Source organism: Falco biarmicus, chromosome Z (assembly GCF_023638135.1).
Source record: "Falco biarmicus isolate bFalBia1 chromosome Z, bFalBia1.pri, whole genome shotgun sequence".
Classification (NCBI taxonomy): domain Eukaryota; kingdom Metazoa; phylum Chordata; class Aves; order Falconiformes; family Falconidae; genus Falco; species Falco biarmicus.
This window is the reverse complement of record NC_079311.1, coordinates 54,097,148-54,118,377: the sequence shown is the minus strand read 5'-3', so window position 1 is coordinate 54,118,377 and position 21,230 is coordinate 54,097,148. Positions and strand designations below refer to the sequence as shown.

General features: G+C 36.2%; 1 protein-coding gene across 10 annotated transcripts in view; it reads right to left on the bottom strand.

Moving 5' to 3' along the window:
• Positions 1 to 2,589: 2,589 nt before the first annotated feature.
• PTPRD (protein tyrosine phosphatase receptor type D) overlaps positions 2,590 to 21,230 on the bottom strand; it is a 380,605-nt gene continuing 361,964 nt past the window's right edge. For all 10 annotated transcript variants that reach the window (XM_056325255.1, XM_056325244.1, XM_056325247.1 and 7 more), the window contains 6 exons: positions 20,901 to 21,079; positions 19,574 to 19,700; positions 18,545 to 18,670; positions 13,915 to 14,069; positions 8,941 to 9,076; positions 2,590 to 6,606 (listed from right to left, as the gene is read on the bottom strand). In XM_056325255.1, coding sequence (XP_056181230.1) covers positions 6,538 to 6,606; positions 8,941 to 9,076; positions 13,915 to 14,069; positions 18,545 to 18,670; positions 19,574 to 19,700; positions 20,901 to 21,079 — 792 coding nt within the window. In that variant the 3' untranslated portion in view covers positions 2,590 to 6,537. The remainder of the gene's footprint in view (positions 6,607 to 8,940; positions 9,077 to 13,914; positions 14,070 to 18,544; positions 18,671 to 19,573; positions 19,701 to 20,900; positions 21,080 to 21,230) is intronic.

Below are 21,230 nucleotides of genomic sequence, written 5' to 3'. Positions count from 1 at the left end.
TTAGTGGTAGAAAAATAATCTGCATTCTACTATGGTACCCTTCATAAGTAGAACTGGAGGATAGAACCAGCTTGTTTAAAACACACAAGACAGTGTAAAGAGAAAATTATCTTGAATATCAGTACAACTACATTATACAAATCCTTCAGTTTTATGAATTAAGTAACGTTCCAAAAGTTGCAGCCAGTAGCACAGCATTAATATCCCCTCCTTAAAAATAAACCAAAATAAAATAGAATAAAATAAAATAAAGAAATAGAATCAAAAAGAAACAACACAACACAAAACAACAACAACAAAAAACAACAACCAACACCAAACCCAAAATAAAACAAAAAATTTGCCACAGGTCTTAAAATAAAAAACTGCTACAGGTACGTAGCCTCATACACCATCAGTGTTTCATTTCCCCATGTGCAGTGACAGAATGAAAAATAGTACCACTACTTCACACTTCTGAAACTGCCTTGAAGCTACTCTTTGACAGAGTAAGTAATATTGATACCATTTTGTATCTTTGGTGGACATTTTTGCCAATTTGATCCAGTGCTATTGTTGAAATTTGATTGTCTGAAGATGTTAAATTTCAAGGTTTCAGAATGCAAGGCCATTTCATAGAATCAGCAGCTCCACAGGCAAGATACATATTTTTTTTTATATTAAGTTTTATGGAAGAGGAAGTAATTTATCACTGGTAGGCTGGCTTACACATCAGCAAATTTGCTGGTTATTTTCCTCAAAATTCCAAAGTCTGTGAAAAGTAATTAAAGATCATTCTGCTTATAAAGCTGGGGGGGTGGAGGGGGTGGGGAGGTGGAAGGGGAGGGGAGGAATGTCATATTCCCATCTGAAGCAAAAAGGACTCAGCAAATTGGATCATTTTCTATCCCTTTCTTGACTGGTGATGGCTACAATGTTCTTTAGGTTTCATTAGGTACTGATCTATTGGTTACTGACCCGTTCTGGACATTGGTTAGTGACTGATTTCTTTCTATATATTCTTTATCAGTACTTCTTCAATACATTTTATAACTTTACTAGTAGTTCACTTTTGTCCTAAGTTCATACAAACTGGGACCTAAGCTCATACAGACTGGGAGAAGTGGGCAGTGGGAAAGAAATACACACAGGTGGAAATACTCTCTTGCTCTAGAATCAGGACCGACTGTCTTTTTGAGAGATACCCGAGGGAAAGAATACCAGAGATTCTGGGAACCTGGAAATTTCGTTCAAAAGTTGTCTAATATTGAAAAGAAGCATATGTTACTATTTTGAAAGTCTGTAGCTATTGCTTTGCTTTGAGTTGGGTTAATTTCACGTCAACAGCATTTCTTAACTTGATCTGACAGTACATGATATAATTTTTTTTTTTCTGTGTGAAGGAAGCATGAATTGGAACTGGTCTTGTTAAAAACCATCAACTTAAAATGTATTAACTCATACATAGCCGAATCTTTTAATCAATATTCATTTTCACACTTTATTTTGGCCCATGCTAGATGCACAGAACAGGAAAATCCAAAGAAATCAATGCTGACATTAAAGGGCACCATCTAAAGCCGCTCAAATAGTTAGAGAAACCCTTATATAACACAGCTTCAATCCACCTTGCACAGACTATGCAGAAAAAGTTCAAGCTAAAGTCAGCCTGCAAAGCACTAATTGTAAAATCCACAGAAGTCAGTGGAAAAACATTAATAAGGCTCTTTAAGAATACCAAGGGTTCACATTTACACTATTATCACATCTTAATGTGGAAAGTAAGCTAAGAACAATGCAAGTTCTTAGAAATCAGTCTAATTGCACATCCTTCCAGCACAGAGAATTATTAACACATACTTAATACTAATTGCTGATAGACTCTATTCCCTTAGTAACAAAAATGATCTTGGGGGCAGAACCTGCCCTCTTTCAAAACAAACAAACAGAGCAAGACTCTTGTATGTTTTCTCTGACTAGATTGCCGTGCCATGACCCTTATATCTTCTGTCAATACGCTTGGCATGTTCATCTAAAACCCTTAAAAAGTGTTTGAAAAGACTTGCAGTTTGGATAGCAGCTTCACAGATACTTGTTTGCACTTGCTGCACATGCAGTGCATAGTAGAGTTAAAAATCTGTCATGGCTGCTTGCCACAATTTCAATAACTGAATTCTGACTAGTGACTTTGGATTTACTCCAGAACCTGCAAATCTGTAGGACTGAAAAATCCACAGTTTGCTCCAGATATGTGAATGTCTTTGCCCTCTTTGAGTTGCACCTACAAATGGAAAAAAGGCTATTTTCTCAGTGTAAGGATACATTTCTAAAGCACAAAGGGGAACAACTGCAGCATGTACAGTGTGATAATTGCAATTACATTCATGAAGCTATGGAATTTATGCCAAAGAGTTTGCCTATGCTAGCTCAAAATTTGCTGCTGGAGATGATATATATTTGCTAACCTAAGAATACATTTTCCACTGTCCAGCTGCTAGTTAAGAAGATTAATGACTGCTTTTTGGTTCCAATTAAACTCCTTTATCACAAAGAGGGACCAAACAAGTCTTGATTCAAAAGTACTGCTTGAAAAAGAAGACCAGGGCTGCATAACACTGACATTTTATTAGAATTCATTTGTAACAAATGGAACTTGTGTCAGCAAAGAACTGATTTTCATACAGACTTTCTTTCGCCACCAATGTAACGAAGTAAGAAAATAAAAAGCACGCCTTTCATTCTGTAAAACATTTACGCGTACTACTAATTAGAGGTAATTGTATCTTTTTTAAACAAGCCATTTTACAAGGTAATTTTTTAAATTCTTCAGTCTATGCATCCAAAACAAGAGCAAAGAACACAATTTTTTATTATCTTTGTAAAGACACTCCAAGCTTGAATGGCAAAGCCACATAACGGATGGTTACGATGAGACCTGCAGCCTTCTGATATCTGTGGAGTATCAGGGCACCAAGACAAAAAATAAATTAAAAAAATAATAAGAAAGAAAATAAAAGAAATGAAAGGAAAAGAAGAAAAAAGAAAAATAAAGAAAAAATAGGAGAGAAAAAAAGGAAAAAAAGCAGTTGCTTTTTTTTAGTCATTGCAAACATTTTTTTTCCTTTTTACATGTTCTGTGTCATTTAAATACACACAAGTGGATTTTATAAGCAGTTTCTTACAGATGGGTTCAAGTTATAACATTATTGGGTGTAGAATCAATAGGGCAGTGCATAGTACAAAGGTATATATAGAAAGTGCAAATCTCCCTAGAGGGCCACTCCTTCCTCCAGCCATCCTCTCCACTATCTAACCACTCAAATAATTTTTTTAAAAAGAGCTAAATTAAACTTCTGTATAAATCACTTTTATATATTTTGTGGGGTTTCCCCCCTCGTTGCAACTGATTACATAATTAGACACAACTACGCAGATAAACGTAAATAATAGCACCTTACTGGTTATGCTGACAAAACCAATTTTAAGCTTGGAAATGGATGACGTATGCAGACAAAGATGCTCACAATTTAAATTAACTTTAGGGTGACTGTATATAAGAACACAGAAAGTGGAATGCACATCAATGATGCTAACAGTTATTTAAGAAACATAAAAACCTAAACCAAATATTTAGTTGTACAATAGTTTTCCTCTCAAATTGGGTCTGTTTTTTTTTTTAATTTATTTTTATTTTTTTTAATTTTTATTTCCTCATTTTCTTTGGAGCTTGCAAGACAGTCTGCTAGGGACAATGTGCTGATCCTTTTAGAGATCCAGTGTGCAAGAATCTTCCCTAGTCTGTGTTTCCAAAATGATGCTCTTCTGATTATTGTTTTCCTGATCCCTTACATTTGAGTTGAAGAACATGACCACACCACATAGACTGGTACATCTATAATTATTTTAAAATACAAATCAAGAAAGAAGAAGAAAAAGAATCATAATGCACATTCTTCCCTGGTTCAGATGTAAGTCATAGAATCTCATTCTGAGGTAGCCTTCTACAATACTTCTGTTCCATATATATATATTTGTTTTGATATTTTTGTGTGTGTGTGTGTGCCTTTTTTATGAAAGTGCTCAAATGAAATGCTTGCTAGCGTTTGGTCTTTCATACTTTTCTTTCTGCCAGAAGTGGGAAAAGAGGAAGAAGGAGAAAAAACGGTTGAGGTCACATTGACAAGCCATACTAATGCTCCTATTTGAAACCCCAAAGAAAGAATTCCCTTAATACTCATGTACTGAAAATGGAGAAGGCATGATGGAAATGAGGGTCAATGTAAATGGCATCGTATTAAGAGTCTCAAAAAAGTACTTTGTGCTGTGTACAGAATTTTATTTGTTCCCTTGAAGAAAATCTAGTGTAATTCTGAAATATATCCTGTGGGCTCAGTCTTGCCAGCCTTACAAAAACCCTCCCACTGAAAGCAATGGTTTGACTTTAGCAATCTGTTGACACAAACAAATTAGCAGGACTTGCCCCATAGTAACACTACTACTAATAATAATAAAAAAAAGATGCCTGAACACTACTGATGTCAACCACTGTTACTGTACTGCTACATCTCTGCAATGATAACACTATAACCAGTGACACAGTGGCTTTGAAAAGCCAACGAGAAATAGATTTTTGATTTGCGGGCTGGTCTGTTATTGGACATATGGAAAGATAAAGGGCTTTGACTTCCTATGAGTTTTGGGTTATTATTTATTACCATCCATACTTGATTAGAAACTGGAAATGCATATTTTTCAAAATTGGCTGATACATGTATTAAAATGTTTGAAAAGAATAACAGAAATACAAACAAACTGAACTAAATACAAATGAAAGCTAACTTAAAGAAATGCTATTCAAAATAGGCATCAAATATAAGGCACTCTAAATGTAAAATTAAAATAAAACCCAGCATCCCCAAACAATGCTGTATGCCACAAAATGTTTGATTTCACAGAGCAATGTGTGTTTGGCTTTGCCCTGTTACACAGAATAAATGTAAATTATATAGCACACACTACAGACAGTATACTATTGAATACATTTTTAAAACATCTTAATACCTAGTATATTACAACATTCTCCCCTCCTAAAGGGATATGCACTGACCTTTCCCACATGCACACCTCCTACATTTAATAATATGATTTCTTATTGCACTATAGTGTTACAAATATTGAACTTCACTGGAAGCCTAAATCACGTACTCTGTGTGCATGTGTGCATGTGTGTGCATGGTGTGCATGTGTGTGTTCAAGTGGCAATGTGTATAGAAATATTACTTGGGATAGAGATGATGTTCAAATATCAATGATGTGCATTCCTCACTTCCCTTTGAAACAGGAGTTTATGGACCTTGGAAATGCAGAGATGATCAAATAGTAGTTTAATATAATTGCAGTATGCTGAAAAACTTTCCCAATACTTTGATAAATCCAGGTATGGAAGAACTGGTATGTTCATGTGTATGTGTGTGAATATCTACCTATCTGTATCTCTGTAACTATACAGAGAGTTAGACAAGGGTAGAGAGTAATACATACAAGTACTTATATATATATAGAAAGAGAGAGGGTGTGGGTGTGCATGTGCATAAGTGTGCATGTGTGTGTGTGTTAGCAGCATCTTTATACTTTGCGCCTCCCTGTTGATTCCAAAAGAAACAAAAAAGCCCCATTCTGATTTAACTGATTACAATGAATATTTTCTTAAAGAAAAGTAAAACAAACAAAACTGTAAAAGTAATATCTAACAAGACTGTGGTACTGTAGATAAATATAGGACTGCACAAAAATGTGCAAATTTTCAAATTATTTACCATTTCTACAGCACAATATTACAGATAACAGTTCTACAGCTTAAAAAAAATCTGCAGTTTTTAAACAAAAAGATTAACAGTTATGCAACCTTTTGTTTAATTCACTTCATTGAATGATAAACTTTTGTTAAAAAAAGGAAAAAGTTTACACAGTTAAAAATGAAGCACAGGTCAGCAGTATCTTTACAATACTAAAAAACTAAATCAAGGACTTTCTCTTTAAACATTCCCACATTTTCCCTAAAGTGTTATGATGAGCAGTACGATGGGAAGGGGTGATGTTGAAGTAAAGAGTCTTTGTTTGAGAAGCCAGGACCCAACCTTTTAGCAAACACCTTGCACTGAACTGCAGTTCTCTCAAAATTCCTCTTTGCAAAAGCATGCAATCCTGAACAAGATGACCATCCTTTTGATTAATTTCCTCTTCCCTTTCACTTCAACCAATGTCGAATCCTTGAGGTATCTGTAAATGAGATCCTTCAGACGCCTCAGTGGTCAGGATTCTTTTATTATGGTTACGTTATTAAACTGTGAATTCTTGGTCCACATGGAATAGGGTTTTTTGTTGTTGTTGTTTCTGTTTTAAATATCCCCATTATGTTTGTTTGTTTGTTTTATTTTATATATCCCCAATAATCGCTCCTTAGCTAAGAGTTAAGAAGTACTTCTAAAGCACATCGTATGGCTCAGAAGCGGCTCTCTGGATCTTAAAGGGCCTGCAATAAAAATCCGCGATGGGTTTTTATGTTGCATAGTGATCAAAGCTGCCCAGATATTCCAGTGCGGCTCGATAGCAGAACTGGTATTGATCCTGGAGAAAGACAGATAGAAAACAAAAGCATTCAAAAAGCCAGCTTGTTGCTTGGTTTCTATTTTCTTTCAACTAAGAGCTTCTATGTGGCTAGAGACAAATATCACTGAGGCATCTGCAGCTCAGTAATATTCTCATGTTTACATCAACAGAAAACCAGTCTGAGTTACAACAGATTAACTTAGACATTTATTTAATGCAGTATTATTTTCCACATAATGCAGCTTCTTTTTGTGCAGAGGCTATATATCCAGGCACTGACCATTTGTTATTCTGTATTAATTTAATATCAATACAAAGCTTTCCTCTTGTGGGAGCATACTAAGATGCTTTTCCTCCATGTACTTGAAAATAAGTAGCAAAATATCCAAATAACTTCATAGTAAATCCAACATACTAAGTGACAAAATTAATCACAGCCTTGATATGGAATACTGTATGGAAAACCACCAGGTTAAAAATCATGTTCAGGAAGCAAAGGCAATCCCAACCTTTCAATAATACAGCCTGTGGCAAGAGAAGGCCTTAAGAGATAAATACGCAGCTAAAGCACCTTACTAACATGAAAACAGATGGTGTTTCAACCAATACCCAGAAGAACAGAAAAGTTTCAGTGTGGTGAGAGATTTGCTTATACCTCTGGTGAATCCAGCATTTGGTATTTTGTGTTATTCTAACCCATGCACAACAGTCCTTTTGCACATATATGTGATATTGCACACATATTACAATGGCACATCTGTGCACTCATTTGCAACTGCCACTCAGGGTTTAAATGTTAAAAAAGAAAAAAAAAAGTTATTTCTGAAATCCACCCAAAATATCAAGAAGGTCTGCTTATTTATCTGATAGTGCTATGTGGTAACCCCACATGCTTTATACTTGTTAAGATAACAATTAAAATTCTTTTGGAGACCAGGAAACTCATCAGATATCTGCTTCAAGGTAGTGTTGTGATCACTAATATTTCTTTCCTGCTTCCTGTTGGAACAGTGGGAGAATGCATTAGACATATGCATAAATTTTAAGTATATGGGAGGTCCACATGGAGTTCAAGTGCTGTGAACTTGAAGAATTGATTAAGAATTAGATTTCCTGGCATACTACTGAAGGAGAGATCTGTTTTCCACAGAATCCTGAAAAAAATGAGTACAAAACACTTGTACTTTCAGCAGTGTGGATGAAGGGTAGCATACAGAAATAAGTCAAAGTAGTACTAGGGAGAATATGTTGCATATCTGAACTCCGTAGTTGTCAGGTAGGCTCCAAGAAGCACAGTTTTTATGTATACTGGAGTTATTTCTTGGAACCAAAATGACAGAAAGTAGTAATTTTTCATTTTGCTTATTCAGAAGAATGATGGTAATGGAAAAGAAATGGATTTACTTGGCTAACTGACAAGATTAAAAATAAGTCTCTCTTTATTTTTCATATAAGCTTTTATGAAGTTGTCTTCTTAAAAATGACTACCTAGCTTTTATTGGAAAATTTTAATTTTCTTGTGGAAAATGGCAAACTCTAGGGAAACATTTTAAATTTCACGAACTGTAACTTAAAGGCCAGAATCAATCAAATTATAGTAAATAGATGTATGACCTAAAGTGTTTCCCTTCCCTTGCTCTTTTGCTTGGTTCTCCTAACCTATTGGCTCTGGCTTGGTTCAAGCCTCCTGTTCAGAAATTTAAGTAGAAATTAAGTACATCTGAAAAAAGTTTAAGTATTCTTTATGACATGACACAGTCCCAAGCACAGGACATCGGTTGATACTGCTTATCCTTTCCTTATTTCTATGGCATTCTTGCACATAGAAATTATTTACACTACAGTTTTCCTGAATGCTGAATTTACCATTACGATTTTCAGGCCAAACAGCCACTTGCTTGGTGATGTAAAGTGTAGAAAACCATAAAAATAATACAGTTTCAATCGGAAGCCATGAACAATACTTTGCTCCAGGAACACAAAAAAATCAGTGGATCCACCTGCAGAAACAATTTGCCTCCTTCTTTATTACCACACATTTCTGCCAGGAAACAAAGTTTCAAAGAAAAAGTGGGTAATGTTTCTTGGAAAATGGTTTTCCTCAAGTACTATAATTTAGGATCCACTACTGAAATGATGTTTTTCCTCCCCAGCCTGCAGTATATACTGCTGTAACAGGAAATAGTCCTTGCAGTATCTTTATGGCAGATTTCACACTGTGGTCATACAGTCACTATATGACTTAAGATACAAATGTAAGCACATTTTATACAGTCTTTATCTGTGCACATTTCACCTTAGAAATACTTCTTCTTTTCTATCACCATTGTATATAGATACTATTTTGCTCACCTCTGTCTGTACCATGGCTGGCCGCTGCGTCCTTAACATTTTGACAGTCTGGAAAATATCTACAACACCTTCATATCTCATTCTTTCTAAGACAATGCTTAGGGTTATGAATACTCCAGTCCTTCCAACACCTGCACTGTTGCATCAAAAAAAAAAAAAAAAAGGGAAAAAAGGAATGTTAATTGACAGTTAATGCTGCAGGAATTGGCTGACAAATATCTCTGATTTCAACTCACTGTATATGTACAGATTTCTATATGGGTAAAGGCCCATTAAACAAAATTCCACAGCAAACTACCACATTGCATTCAGAAGAATAGTTGCACTCAAGCAAATGTCACATGCTACTAAGGACTTCCTGACTCTCCAGTCTTCTTTGCCAGCTGAACATGAGCTAGCTGTGTGCCCAGGTGGCCACAAAGGCCAACAGCATACTGGCTTATACCAGAAACAGCGTGGCCAGCAGGACAAGGGAAGGGAACATCCCCTGTACTTGGCACTGGTGAGGCTGCATGTCAAATACGGTGTTCAGTTTTGGACTCCTCACTTGTTGAGGTGCTGCAGCATGTCCAGAGAAGGTCAATAAATCTGGTGAAGGGTCTGGAGCATAAGGCTTCTGAAGAGCATCTGAGGGAACTGGGGCTGTTTAGCCTGGAGAGGCAGAGACTCAGGGGGAACCTTACTGCTCTCTACAACTACCTGAAATGAGATTGTGGTCAGGTGGGGGTTGGTTTTGGCTCCCAAAGCACTTGTCACAAAACAAGAGGAAACGACCTCAAGTGAAGGCAGAGGAGGTTTGGACATTAGGAAAAATTTCTTCACTGAAAGCGTGGTTAAGCATTGCAACAGGCTGCAGCGAGGTGGTGTCATTACCATGCCTGGAGGTGTCTAAATATATGTGTAGATGCGGTGCTTAGAGACTTGGTTTAGTGTTGGACTTGGCAGTCCTGGGTTAATGGTTGGACTTGATGATCTCAAAGACCTTTTCCAACCCAAATGATTCTACGATTCATTGCAAAATGACTTCATTTGTTCATCCAGATATGCAGTAATCAGTGCACGTTAATGGAAAATGAGAATGTTCGCTGCCAATGACCTACGCTGAAACAGACAGGAGAAAAAGATGCTAGAATGTATACTACTGCTTGCTTCACTTTAGCTTGTTCAGTTCAATGCCCTGTTTTGCACATCTTCAGTGTGTTAGTTTATTTTCTACTTTTAGTTAAAGATAGTTGGGTGGATTTCCAATTAATATTAAAATTGTTCATTCACACTACAATTTCATTAATGGATAAAAAAAAAAACCAACAACCCTTAAGACAGAGCTTTCATTAAAGTCTGGATCTTTAGCTTTCCAATATTGACATATGTACACTATGTCTGTCTACATTAGCCTGAAATACCTTCTTTGAATGTATGGTTTGTTTGCTCTCTTTTCTGTCTTGGGTTTCTGCTATTGGCTAAAACAACGAAGAAGTCACAGAAATACCTGTAATCAATAGAGCCAATATATGTCAGTTATTAAAATTAAACAATCATTTATTCATGAGGATGTCTCTTGGACAAAGAGACTGTTAACTACACAGGAAAAAAGACTTTTCAAGTCTGAACTTGTGTGGGTGGAAATTAAGCACCCCATCATCTCACTGTTAATGCTAAAAATTTCACAAGGTTTTGTCCACTCAGATAGACTTGGGAAGCTGGAAATTGGTAAGAACTATTCACCAGACAGCAGTGTGGAAGAACATCAACAGTGGGGACAGACTGAAGATCTCTGAACATTGATATGGACTATGACAGAGACCCAGTGAATTCATGAGACATGTTTGGAAATTGTACGATGGTATGTTAGTGTTTGACCTAGATCAGTGCACTTCTAAGGCTATTAAATATGTGTGACTTGATTCAACAATTTTGCATATCCTGTGTGCCTTCAGAGAGCTGAAGCCAAAGGAGACGTGAGGCACAATCTGACAAAATAACATACTGACAAAATAACCAGACATTACTGGTTTACCTATATGTGATGACAATCATCCTAGAGAAACTGAAGTGTAAGGTCTCCTTTCCCTGATGAGGTAAATTAGAAAGGTAATGGTTAAGAAACATGCTGAAAAAATCCTGGTAAAATAGCATTGGAACCTGCTTGGACTTTATAGAGCTGATGACATTGGGATCTAAACCAAGTAGTACGGAAAGCGACTAGTAGAGTGAAGGCAGATTCACATTTTCTGTTCTCCTTGCTATTGCTATTACTCAACCATTTAAAGATATCCAACAACAAATGGTACAATTTTCTAAATACGTGTGGAAAGTTCTAGTCTTACATATTAGTCAAAACTTAAAAAAACCCCAACTCCTCAGAATTCTTTAATTCAGCAAAAGGAGGGAATTAATTTGTTGTCTTGTGCTGGAAAAGCAACACAGTGAACAAAGAAATACTAATATGGAAAGATCTTAATGCTTACAATTCCTAGCAAGCCATCAAATGTAATATTTTGATAAAATCTATGGGTAACTGCCACTGCTCCCCTGAAAGTGGCAAGCATATTTTAACATTGCACCAATTCCTATCAGACGATGCTTAGGGTTTCTAAAGAGGAAGTCCATATCAGTACTAGTAGCATTTTAATGATCAGTGAACTTTCAGAGCAAGCCAAAGAGCAAAGTGAATTCTACCATGACATTTAATGAAGCAATGTGACAGGTTTTAAAGAATCCTGAATTTAGTAAATGGTGAAGTCACTACTTCATGATGTAGTATGATTCAACAAAGTTTAAACAGTTAGAAACCAAAGTTAGGACGCTTTAATGAGCCATGAGGAAGTATCGATGTTTTTGTAAGCACGAAGAGTTTGTTGTTAAAAACAAAACTTGAATGCATGCTAGGAAAGTGTGGTCTTCCTTACTCTACAGCTAAAAGCTGGGATAACAAGACTATAAATACCAAAAATTGGTTGAAGTGGAAATTTTGCTTCAAGGTCAACAGTCCTCTGCTCTTTTAACTTTTTTTTTTTTTTAAATTAACTGCCTGATGAAGTTAAAAAATTGTAAATTGTAAAACACCAATCTACTTGTAAAAATGCCAGAGAAGAAGAACATTTTAAAATTGAGGGTGGTAGGTGTTTACTATGCAACAGAGAAAGCAAACGTGAAAAATGTGTAGAGTGGCAAGGAAACCACAGGGAAGGGGCACCAGGGGAGTCTGCCATTTCTAGAATTCCTCTGTACAAGAGAAATCCTTAAAACCACATCATGGTACAAAGTGGATGCATTATTACAGTAATTCTACAAAGACTAGGAAAGTGCAGGTACCCAGGATCTTGTGCTTCCTGAAAGAAGCAACTAAACTCACCAATTTGCTAGGGACATTTCCTATTCATGTAAGTTGACTAACGCTGATAATGACGATTAGCAGTAACAATTGTTAAATTGTTGTTACAATGATGATAAGACAATTAAAGACCAAACCGTGAGGAATTATACTGGACTTGATTTCGTTTCTACCAAAGTCAATGGCAGAAATCTCCATCATTTCAGCATGAAAGATCACACCCATTTGGAAAGGATGCATAACCTACTGCAAGCAGTATTTCATTGCAGTCACAAGTGGACATGTTTGCATGGTACAAAGAACTTAGAAGAATACCATCACTTTGCTTTCTTATGTATGTCTGCATAAAAGCATAAATATTGCTTATTACTCCTCTGCTCTCAAAACTCATCAATGTTAGGAAGGATAAGGCTTGTTTTAATAATGGTTGTCCTTCACTTTCCCTTGTCAAATGAATCCCAAACACTGCTCTGCTCTGCTGTTCTCCTTAGCAGGCCATAAACATTTCTAGCCCCACACAAAATAATAGGATTCAAGTAGTCCGATACACTTATTTTGTTAGTCTTTCACATCAGGGGAGCATAAGGATCTCTGTTAAAACACACTGGTGTTTTAACAACTTCTGGTTGCTCATGGCTCTGGAAGCACAAAAATCTCTCTCCCTCCATACACTCATATGCTCTGGTGACCAAACTTGTTCATTTTGTCTTCATGATAGTATTGGCGCATTACTTGTCTTGCAAGAAGGACTTGGAACCTGTATCAGTATTTTGCATCTCTGTTACACAAATAATAACACTTCATCTACCAAAAGATAATGTTATAAAAATGAGTATCTAAAATCCTAATGGAATTTATAGAAAGCAATTTATTAAATGAGAGATAAGAGATAAAGGCACTATTTTTGGCCATCTGCTATAGACTCTGGAATACTGTAGAGAAAACAAAAAATAGAAGAATATTAAAAAAGGCCACCCTAGATTATTCCTACACACCCTGCTAGCTGTTTTCATCTGCATACCAACTGTAAAGGAATTGAGAGAAGTCATCACATCAAAAAATGGGAATTACATTCTGAAGTTAGAACTCACCAATCCAAACCTCAGTGATTTTTTGACAGGCAAAGTTCTGAATCAGCACTTTCTAATCCATTGCCTTTCTTGAGGTAGCTACCATTTTTATTTGTCTCATCTTGATTGTTATAGTGAACTACTGAGGTGTAACTAGCTTGTTTACAGCTAGCAATTCCCACCAATTTAACAGTCTCACTTTTAATTACCAGCGAAGAAAAAAGAAAACCAGATATATCAGCCTCTGATAAGGCTCTTCCTACTCTTTTCTGCGTGTAGTATTGACCAGATTGTTTTTACCTTGCATTAAGAGACATTTTAAAATGAAAAAATCACGTGTTTCCACATATTTCAGAAGAACCTTCTCCCTGTAAATGGGATATCACAGAACAAATCCTGCTTCATCTAAAGAAGTCCTATGCGTTCCTTTTTAGATCTTTGATTTGATTACATTTTCTGATAGTTCACCTGTGAAATACATTTACATACACACCTTCACTGCAATCAGCAATCAACTGTAGAAAAAAAACTTATCTACATATGAGTTTCTTTGAGGCTTTGTTTACTTACCTGCAATGAACAGAAATCGGTCCATCCTGACCAAATTGCTCTTTTGTTTTATGCACTTGGCCTATGAAGTCAATAAATCCTTCTCCAGACTTTGGCACTCCTTGTTCTGGCCAGTCAGTGAACTGGAACTGCCTCACTGTTCGGGACTGGCCATCCTTTAACAAAAGACACAAATAATGTATCCCAAACGCATGTTCCAGTGGCTGGAAGTCAGTCAGCCAACAACCAGAAAGACAATCACAAAACAAAGACGTTGAAAGGACGTGGGGAACAGCTGAGATCACGTTTAGGAAGACTCCTTCAGTTGCGGTACTGGCTGGTGCTTTTGGACACGCTGGCCCAGAAACGCAGTTCCATTAACAGCATTGCACAGATTGCTTTCTGCACTGGATAGAAGAGTCATCTGACATTCTGCCTGTGTAAAATGTGTCTGGGGCTAAAGACATAACAATCTGACACGGTTATATGACATTTTGGTAAATTATGTTTTGAATCCTGTGGAATGCAAACTCCTTTAAATACTGGGTAGAATAAGGTCTCTCTATTTCCTAGATATGCTTATCTACTGCATGGCAGAAATATCTTCACTGGTAAGACTTGTTTAGTCATTGCCCTCTTGCAGATGATATCTTTAATAGAATGGTGCTTTTTAGGAGGTGGACATTTGCCTGGAAGTAGATGGGTCAAGACAAGGCAGTTGTTTAACAAACCATAAACTTCCCCTTCGATCATCATAAGTTCATTCACTAACAACTTGGACTCAGTCAAAAATTGAGAAGAAGGTTTTCCTCTCACAAAACAAGTTGGCCGTTCATTCCCTTTGGTTAGGAATACAACCAGGATTGTTTAAACTGCAGAATACTGCAGCATGGTTATTTTTATAATGAAGCCACTGAAAGCATTAAGTGCCAACTTCTGCCTTATGCCTATTTAATGTGTAAATGGTCAGGACACATAAACAGAAAAAAACCCAATACAAATAGATGAAGTCAATTTGTTCTGAATCTTCAAACATTGTTCTTGATTTTGACACTGTCAAGCTGCACAGCTGAAGTGTTTAAAAACATTGGCATAAAAGCATAGGCACATGAGCTACTGATGTGAACTAGTGCCGCTGGACACGTTGTTTCCTAAGCACCCACTCTGCCATGTCTTCAAAATGGCCTTCTACTAAATGAAACTCATAAAGAATTGAAACGATTACAGAAGGCCCTCCAAAAAAGAAAGAAGTTATGCTGGAGGCAAGAATTCCTTCCCCTCCCCCCTTCCCCCCACCCCCTCCTCCCGGCCCCTTACCACAAGCACTCAGATATTACAGACCTTTGCAATGAAATAGAAGGGAAGGCCAATGCTTTGCTTTGCTTTTATGTTCCTCCAGTATTATGGATTTTTGTCTACCATGTCTCAGATGAATAAGGAAAACAGAAAATGGGTGTGTTTTCTAGCCACTGCTCCTTGAGAGGACACACACACACTTCTTTGACTTACTATCACTTATATTCCCACTAGACCACTGTGACAATTTAGTAGTCTATTTCTATGGAATGTTTTTGCCCACTTAAAGAACAAGAAATTCAGTTCAAAAGCATTTACCCAATTTTATTTCTTGTGGGCATCAACACAAAGAATTAAGTATTTTCTAACATAATGGCATTTTGTTAATGCAGACTTCTTTCATAATGGCCTCTGTGATCCCATTTTCCCCTAAGAAGACATAATGAAAATTCATCCTTCAGATAGCCTGAGGCACATGACATTAATTAATCACGAAGACAAAATAGGTTGATTGCCTTCAAAATAACCTCCCACTTTTCTAAAGTAAAGAAAAAAAACCCTGAAGTCTGACTCACTTGCAGCATGTTGGTTAAGGAAGGAGATAGAAAATCTTCAGCAATTTCTGACCCTGATAAGAATTACACTAGAATAACAGTAACTTTTTAGGGGTAGAAAGGATAAAAAAAGATGCTTCTTTACTTAAGCCTAGGCTGTCATTTGAAAGATCACAAATTTCCATATGCAAAGTAGATTTGAAGATAAATATGTGTTTTTCAGGTGTGTCTAAATCAACTGTGTTGGTATATTTCATGACCGTTACAGCTCAATATTTCAATGCAATTCTGTGAAAGCTGCTCTGACTTAGTTTTCATGGCAATAACTTCTATTACTTAATGCTATTTAATGAACGCATGACTAAAGTTAGTCAGTCTGATGCTAGACTAGCTTTAGACCATGTTGGGAACTGACCGGCAATTCCGTAGAAAACAGTGCTGCTTTCTTTTAATGAGATGCTTGCCCACTGCAGTCCAAATACAAATGCCAAATTTCATTATAATTTTTACTTTCAAATATTGTCAAGTTTGCACAGTTAGTTGTCAAAGTACAAACTTTTGGATCCCTACGTGGAGCAGAGATCTTTCAACATATCATCATACAGACTGGCTGACCGTTTGGATTTCTTCTTGCTCCTTGCAGGATAGATTCAGTTGTCTTTTGATGAGGCTGTATAATTTATAATACTCTTTTACAGCCATCACTAATAGTTTAGCCTTAAACGAGATTGCTGCAACATACTGATCTCTGGAGTTTACAGAGAAAGTGAGTATAAACCAGTCAGAAGCAGTAGACTGAAACAGTTACAGAGGTAATTTCACCTTACAGCAATTCACAGCTCACTTTCAGAAGTAACAGGGCATTCCACAGCAGACACTTGCTGCTGACACCTACAAAGGGAAGTGGGCTTCTTTTCTTGTCCCTGGGAATAATTTACTAGCTTGGCTCTGCTAGAGCCCGCATGGTGCTCTAACATTATGGATGGGTTTAGAGGTAAGAGGGAGAGAGGCTGAGAGAGGCTGGTTACTGCACTGTTTACTTTTCTTTGAATACAATTCAGTTAGATGGCCTCAATTACTGGGTGTGACAGCCATAAAAGCCTAAGTACAGAAAACACACAGTGTGCCATTTTGGTAAGTAGTCACCATTGCTTCCAGTAAATTTGCACGGAGCTAAAGTTTCCTAACACATTTAGAAAATTTTAGGGTGGCCCTGTCAGCTTGCCAGTGCAGTGTTTGACAAAATTTGGACCATCAAAATAAAGAGATTTTTTAAATTTGAGAAGCATTCATATGTGATGGTAAAATGCCACAATAGGTCCATGAACGTACATACACGCTTGGCACTTTTAAGAAGTGGTGTATTAATATCAGATCCAATAAAACTCTTTCTGGCAAATTAAGTTATTTGACCCTTTCAGACGTTTTAATGGTTTGCCAGCTATTAGTAAATATACTTTCATAAATCAAAAATAAATCCTAGCTCACTATAAACTGGAAGAACTTTTTGGAAATATATATTGTTTGCAGACACTTCAACTACATCTGTGGCTTTTTGTTATCAGTGCTATTTTGTGATCTGATCTTGGTGAACTATGTCATATAAGAACTCTTTCAGCTTGAGATTGAACAGATTTTTAATAGATGATCTATGAAAACTGTCAGCACGGTTTTAGTGAAATTGGTTTTTGCTGTCTATGCTTACAAGTGTGGTTAAAGGCTGTTAGGTTAGGAGCCCGTTCTCTTCTTTTGTGAAACACAAATAGGTTTGAGAAGCTGTGCGTCATGTGATCTTTACTAGATTTCAAACAGAATGAAAAACAGATCCAGTATGTCTACAGTTTCTTTTCAAAACCACACACCTAAGCCTATTTGCCAAATCAAAATGTTCACGTACTGATTTGGTGAGTGACAACACTGTCTAGCTCATTGTTGGTAGTATCTAATTTTATTTAAAACTTACATTAAAAGCAGCAGTTTAGCTAACTGTGAGAAGGTCTAATATTTTAGATGCTGACTGGCAACTAAGTAATCAGTTATTCCTGGACAAGTGTATCCTGCTACTTTGCTTAAAAAAATAGAATACTACAGTCCCTACAGAAATGGAGGCTGTCAGTAATTTTTCCTGCCATGCAGACTAAATTGCTAGAAATGAAAAGTATAAGGATTGCCAAATATATATTTAAAGTTTATGTATATTTAATCTTATATCAGTGCTCAGTTTTGGACTCAGGAATTCAGATAAGAAATGCAGTATGAAAATGAGGATGCTAGGGTCACAGCTGCATGTACATACTCTGCAGATATACAAGAGTGCTGAAAATATGCTATGCCAAAAACCAAATTATGATGTGCAAACCTTGTCAAGCTTTTCTTATGAATGCTATTGGCTCTGCGGTTTCGAAATCTCAATGTAATGTTCATGCTCACTTAGTCTAGAGGGTGTTGCAAAACCACATATTTACAGCTGTAAGTGAAAAAACTGCCCTCAAAAATTTTCAAGGGAAAAATAAGGAAAAAAAGTAAAATGGTCCTCAAATCCTTCCAGCACAAAGAGTTATTCAGAATCTTACATTGTTTTGCTGCCCAAATGTTAGATCTGAATGAAGTTAATTTTCTTAGACAAAAAGCATATTCATTTAATAAATTTATTTACTTGTTTTTTATTGCTTGTAGAAAAAACCACACCCATAGGGTTTTTGTAATAATAATAACAATTAAAAAAAAAAAGGCAGGAAAAGAAAGAAATTAAATTTTTCTTTTAAACTTATGTGAACTAGTGTAATGTTATATTAACTTACCCTTGCATCTGTAACCTTGAATTCCCTCAGAATATACTGTGGCATATTGTACTCTGCCATTGGATCTACCACAAAATACTGATATCTGGCTGAGCGCTCTGCAGGCCAGTACTGGTGGCATTTTTCCTACAAAATAATGAAGCAAAATAAATTTTGTGTTACTTGAGATCACTACTGTGAACTGGTATAAAACCTTTTTCAGTCAGATAAATGTAATATTCATGGAAAGTGCCATTAGTGACAGGAACATGAACTGTTTGTCTTGCTGTGAACATGAAGTTCCATACCTAGAATAAAAAATGATCTTCAACACCGTGAGGGATTCCCTTTGATTGATGTATATCTGAACTCATTTATACTTCTAATTTCTATTATATACCACTGACAAGAGCTATCCTTAGCCTAATTTTCAACACAGAACAGAATTTAAATCTTGAGGCCACCTTCAGTTTTCTTTCTTCTTCCTGTTGAAGCAAGTCCCCCTGGCCTCTGCATCCACTAGCCATGTCCTGAATCATGTCTTTTCCCTAGACACATGCCTGACTCAGATTTCACTTATCATATACTGGCTTTACTTTGATGTAATCCTGTCTAGATAGTAAACTGCTTTGTTCTTTCCATTACACTAAGCAGCACTTGAATGAGTTTAGGACGGTAAACTGGGTGCTGAAACTTCAGAGTTCAGTGCTATGAAAACAGATGCTGCAAATAGAAGTTTCCAACTAAAGAAATCCTCATTTTTCAATAAACAGCAGTGCTCTGTTTGTATACTTTAGAATATCAACATGCAAATTCAGTTGCTGAATCTCAGTGTCCCCCACAACAGAATACCATGTGTAGCTTGTCTATTGCGATACATCTACACATTAGAAAACCTTACACCTCGTGATCAACAATGCCACTGATATCTCAAAACAACAAACCTATATCCTCACCTTTTCCTTTAGACATTTTCATAACAATGAAATACTATAATAAAAAATCATGATGATAACCATTTTAGTAAATGAACATTACAGCAGTACTTACTCTGCCCATTTCTCGTAGCTTAGTGAGCATGACCACAATTGTAGAATTATGCTCCCAGAGCATTCTCCAGAAGTCTTCAGTCGTTTCTGCTAAAGGACCCTGTGTAGCTATATAAGCTTTTTGTTGTCTATGTTGAAAAAAAGTAAATAAATATCGTAACCAAAAAAGTGAATTGATACACATGATCTCTGTTTATAGGTAAACATTAGAGGGAATATGTATATATTATTAATAATAACCACATTAAAATCTTATTATGATTGTTTAATCAAACTATGGCTTATTATTTTTAGAACTTTGAAAGGGGAATTACTCTGTTAATATTATGATGTATTACTTTATCATTATTATTTAAATTTTAATGCAACTCTAATAGCTCAATTTTGTGTGCTATAAAAAGCACTTAAGAAACACTTATTTGTGCTGGTTCATTTTGTAGAAATAACTGTCTAACAATCTATTAAGTTTAGGAATTATAGCATCAAGCAGTTTCTGTATTAACTGCTTTCCAGCAGTCTGATGCCTCCAGCAAAAGTGAGGCAGGAAAAAAATTCAGGCATGGAGTACACTGATTTCCTGCTTAAAGCTTCTGGATCAGCAGCTTTATAGCTTTATAAGATGATGAACATTTCATGTTCTTGCTTCTTTCGATCAACAGAAACACCCCTGTGGGTGACAGTGGAGATGAAGTTTGTTTCCAATTATAAGCAGAGGCTCAGAAAATTATCTCTGGATACAGATACTCAGGTACACCTAAACTGCCTTACGGAAACTATACTGCCCCTTCTATGTGCCTTTTTCTAGCAGCTGCTTCATAGCTGAGAGCATTTGCTGCGTGTTGTCATGAAGATGCTGATGGGCTATACAACTATTTATGTATAAAATGCTTTTGGCAGCTAGGTCTATTCTTAATTAGTGTTCCAAGATCACAGGTTATCACTTTGACACCGAGAGTATACTGTATGTTATTTCTATGTAACTTTTAAAGCAGAATAGTTGTGAAAAAATAGAGGTTCCAAATCAGGAATGTGCTTAAAATCTCAGTAACTTTCAGCATGTAAAACACATTGGAAGTTCTCAATGGCTTGAAGGTAGATAAAAATAGAATGCTTAAGACTATGTCATTTACAGAATTTTCCTGTATTGCATGAGTGAAAATCTAAACCTTTTAAAAATATGTAAAACCCCATCAAATCAAACATGGCATGCTCAGACAATAAACGATACTAGTTTTCAATACTATTTTTTTTTAATTTTCAATATAATTGCCTAAATCATTTTGTTAAATTTTAAAACAGTTCACATAAGAACACATCTGCGTTAGTACCTGTATCCATCAATGAAACTGGCATTAATATAATCAGAGCCTTCTACTCCTCGGATTGGCTGCAAGCATACCCTTGTAGACTCATATGGCATAATATTGACAAGGCGATTTTTGAATTTATTACATGGAAGATTGGCACTGATGAATCTTGAAGTGTGAGCCTTAGAGCTAGCAAGACGCTGTTGAAAATAGATTAAAAGAATTAAAGCCAGGTATAACAAAAACAATTGACACTATCAGACTTGATGGTCTCTGCTCATTATCCATTAACAAATAATTTCAGTTTCAGATGCTTACTTTTCCATATTCTATTGCATTACCTAATATTTG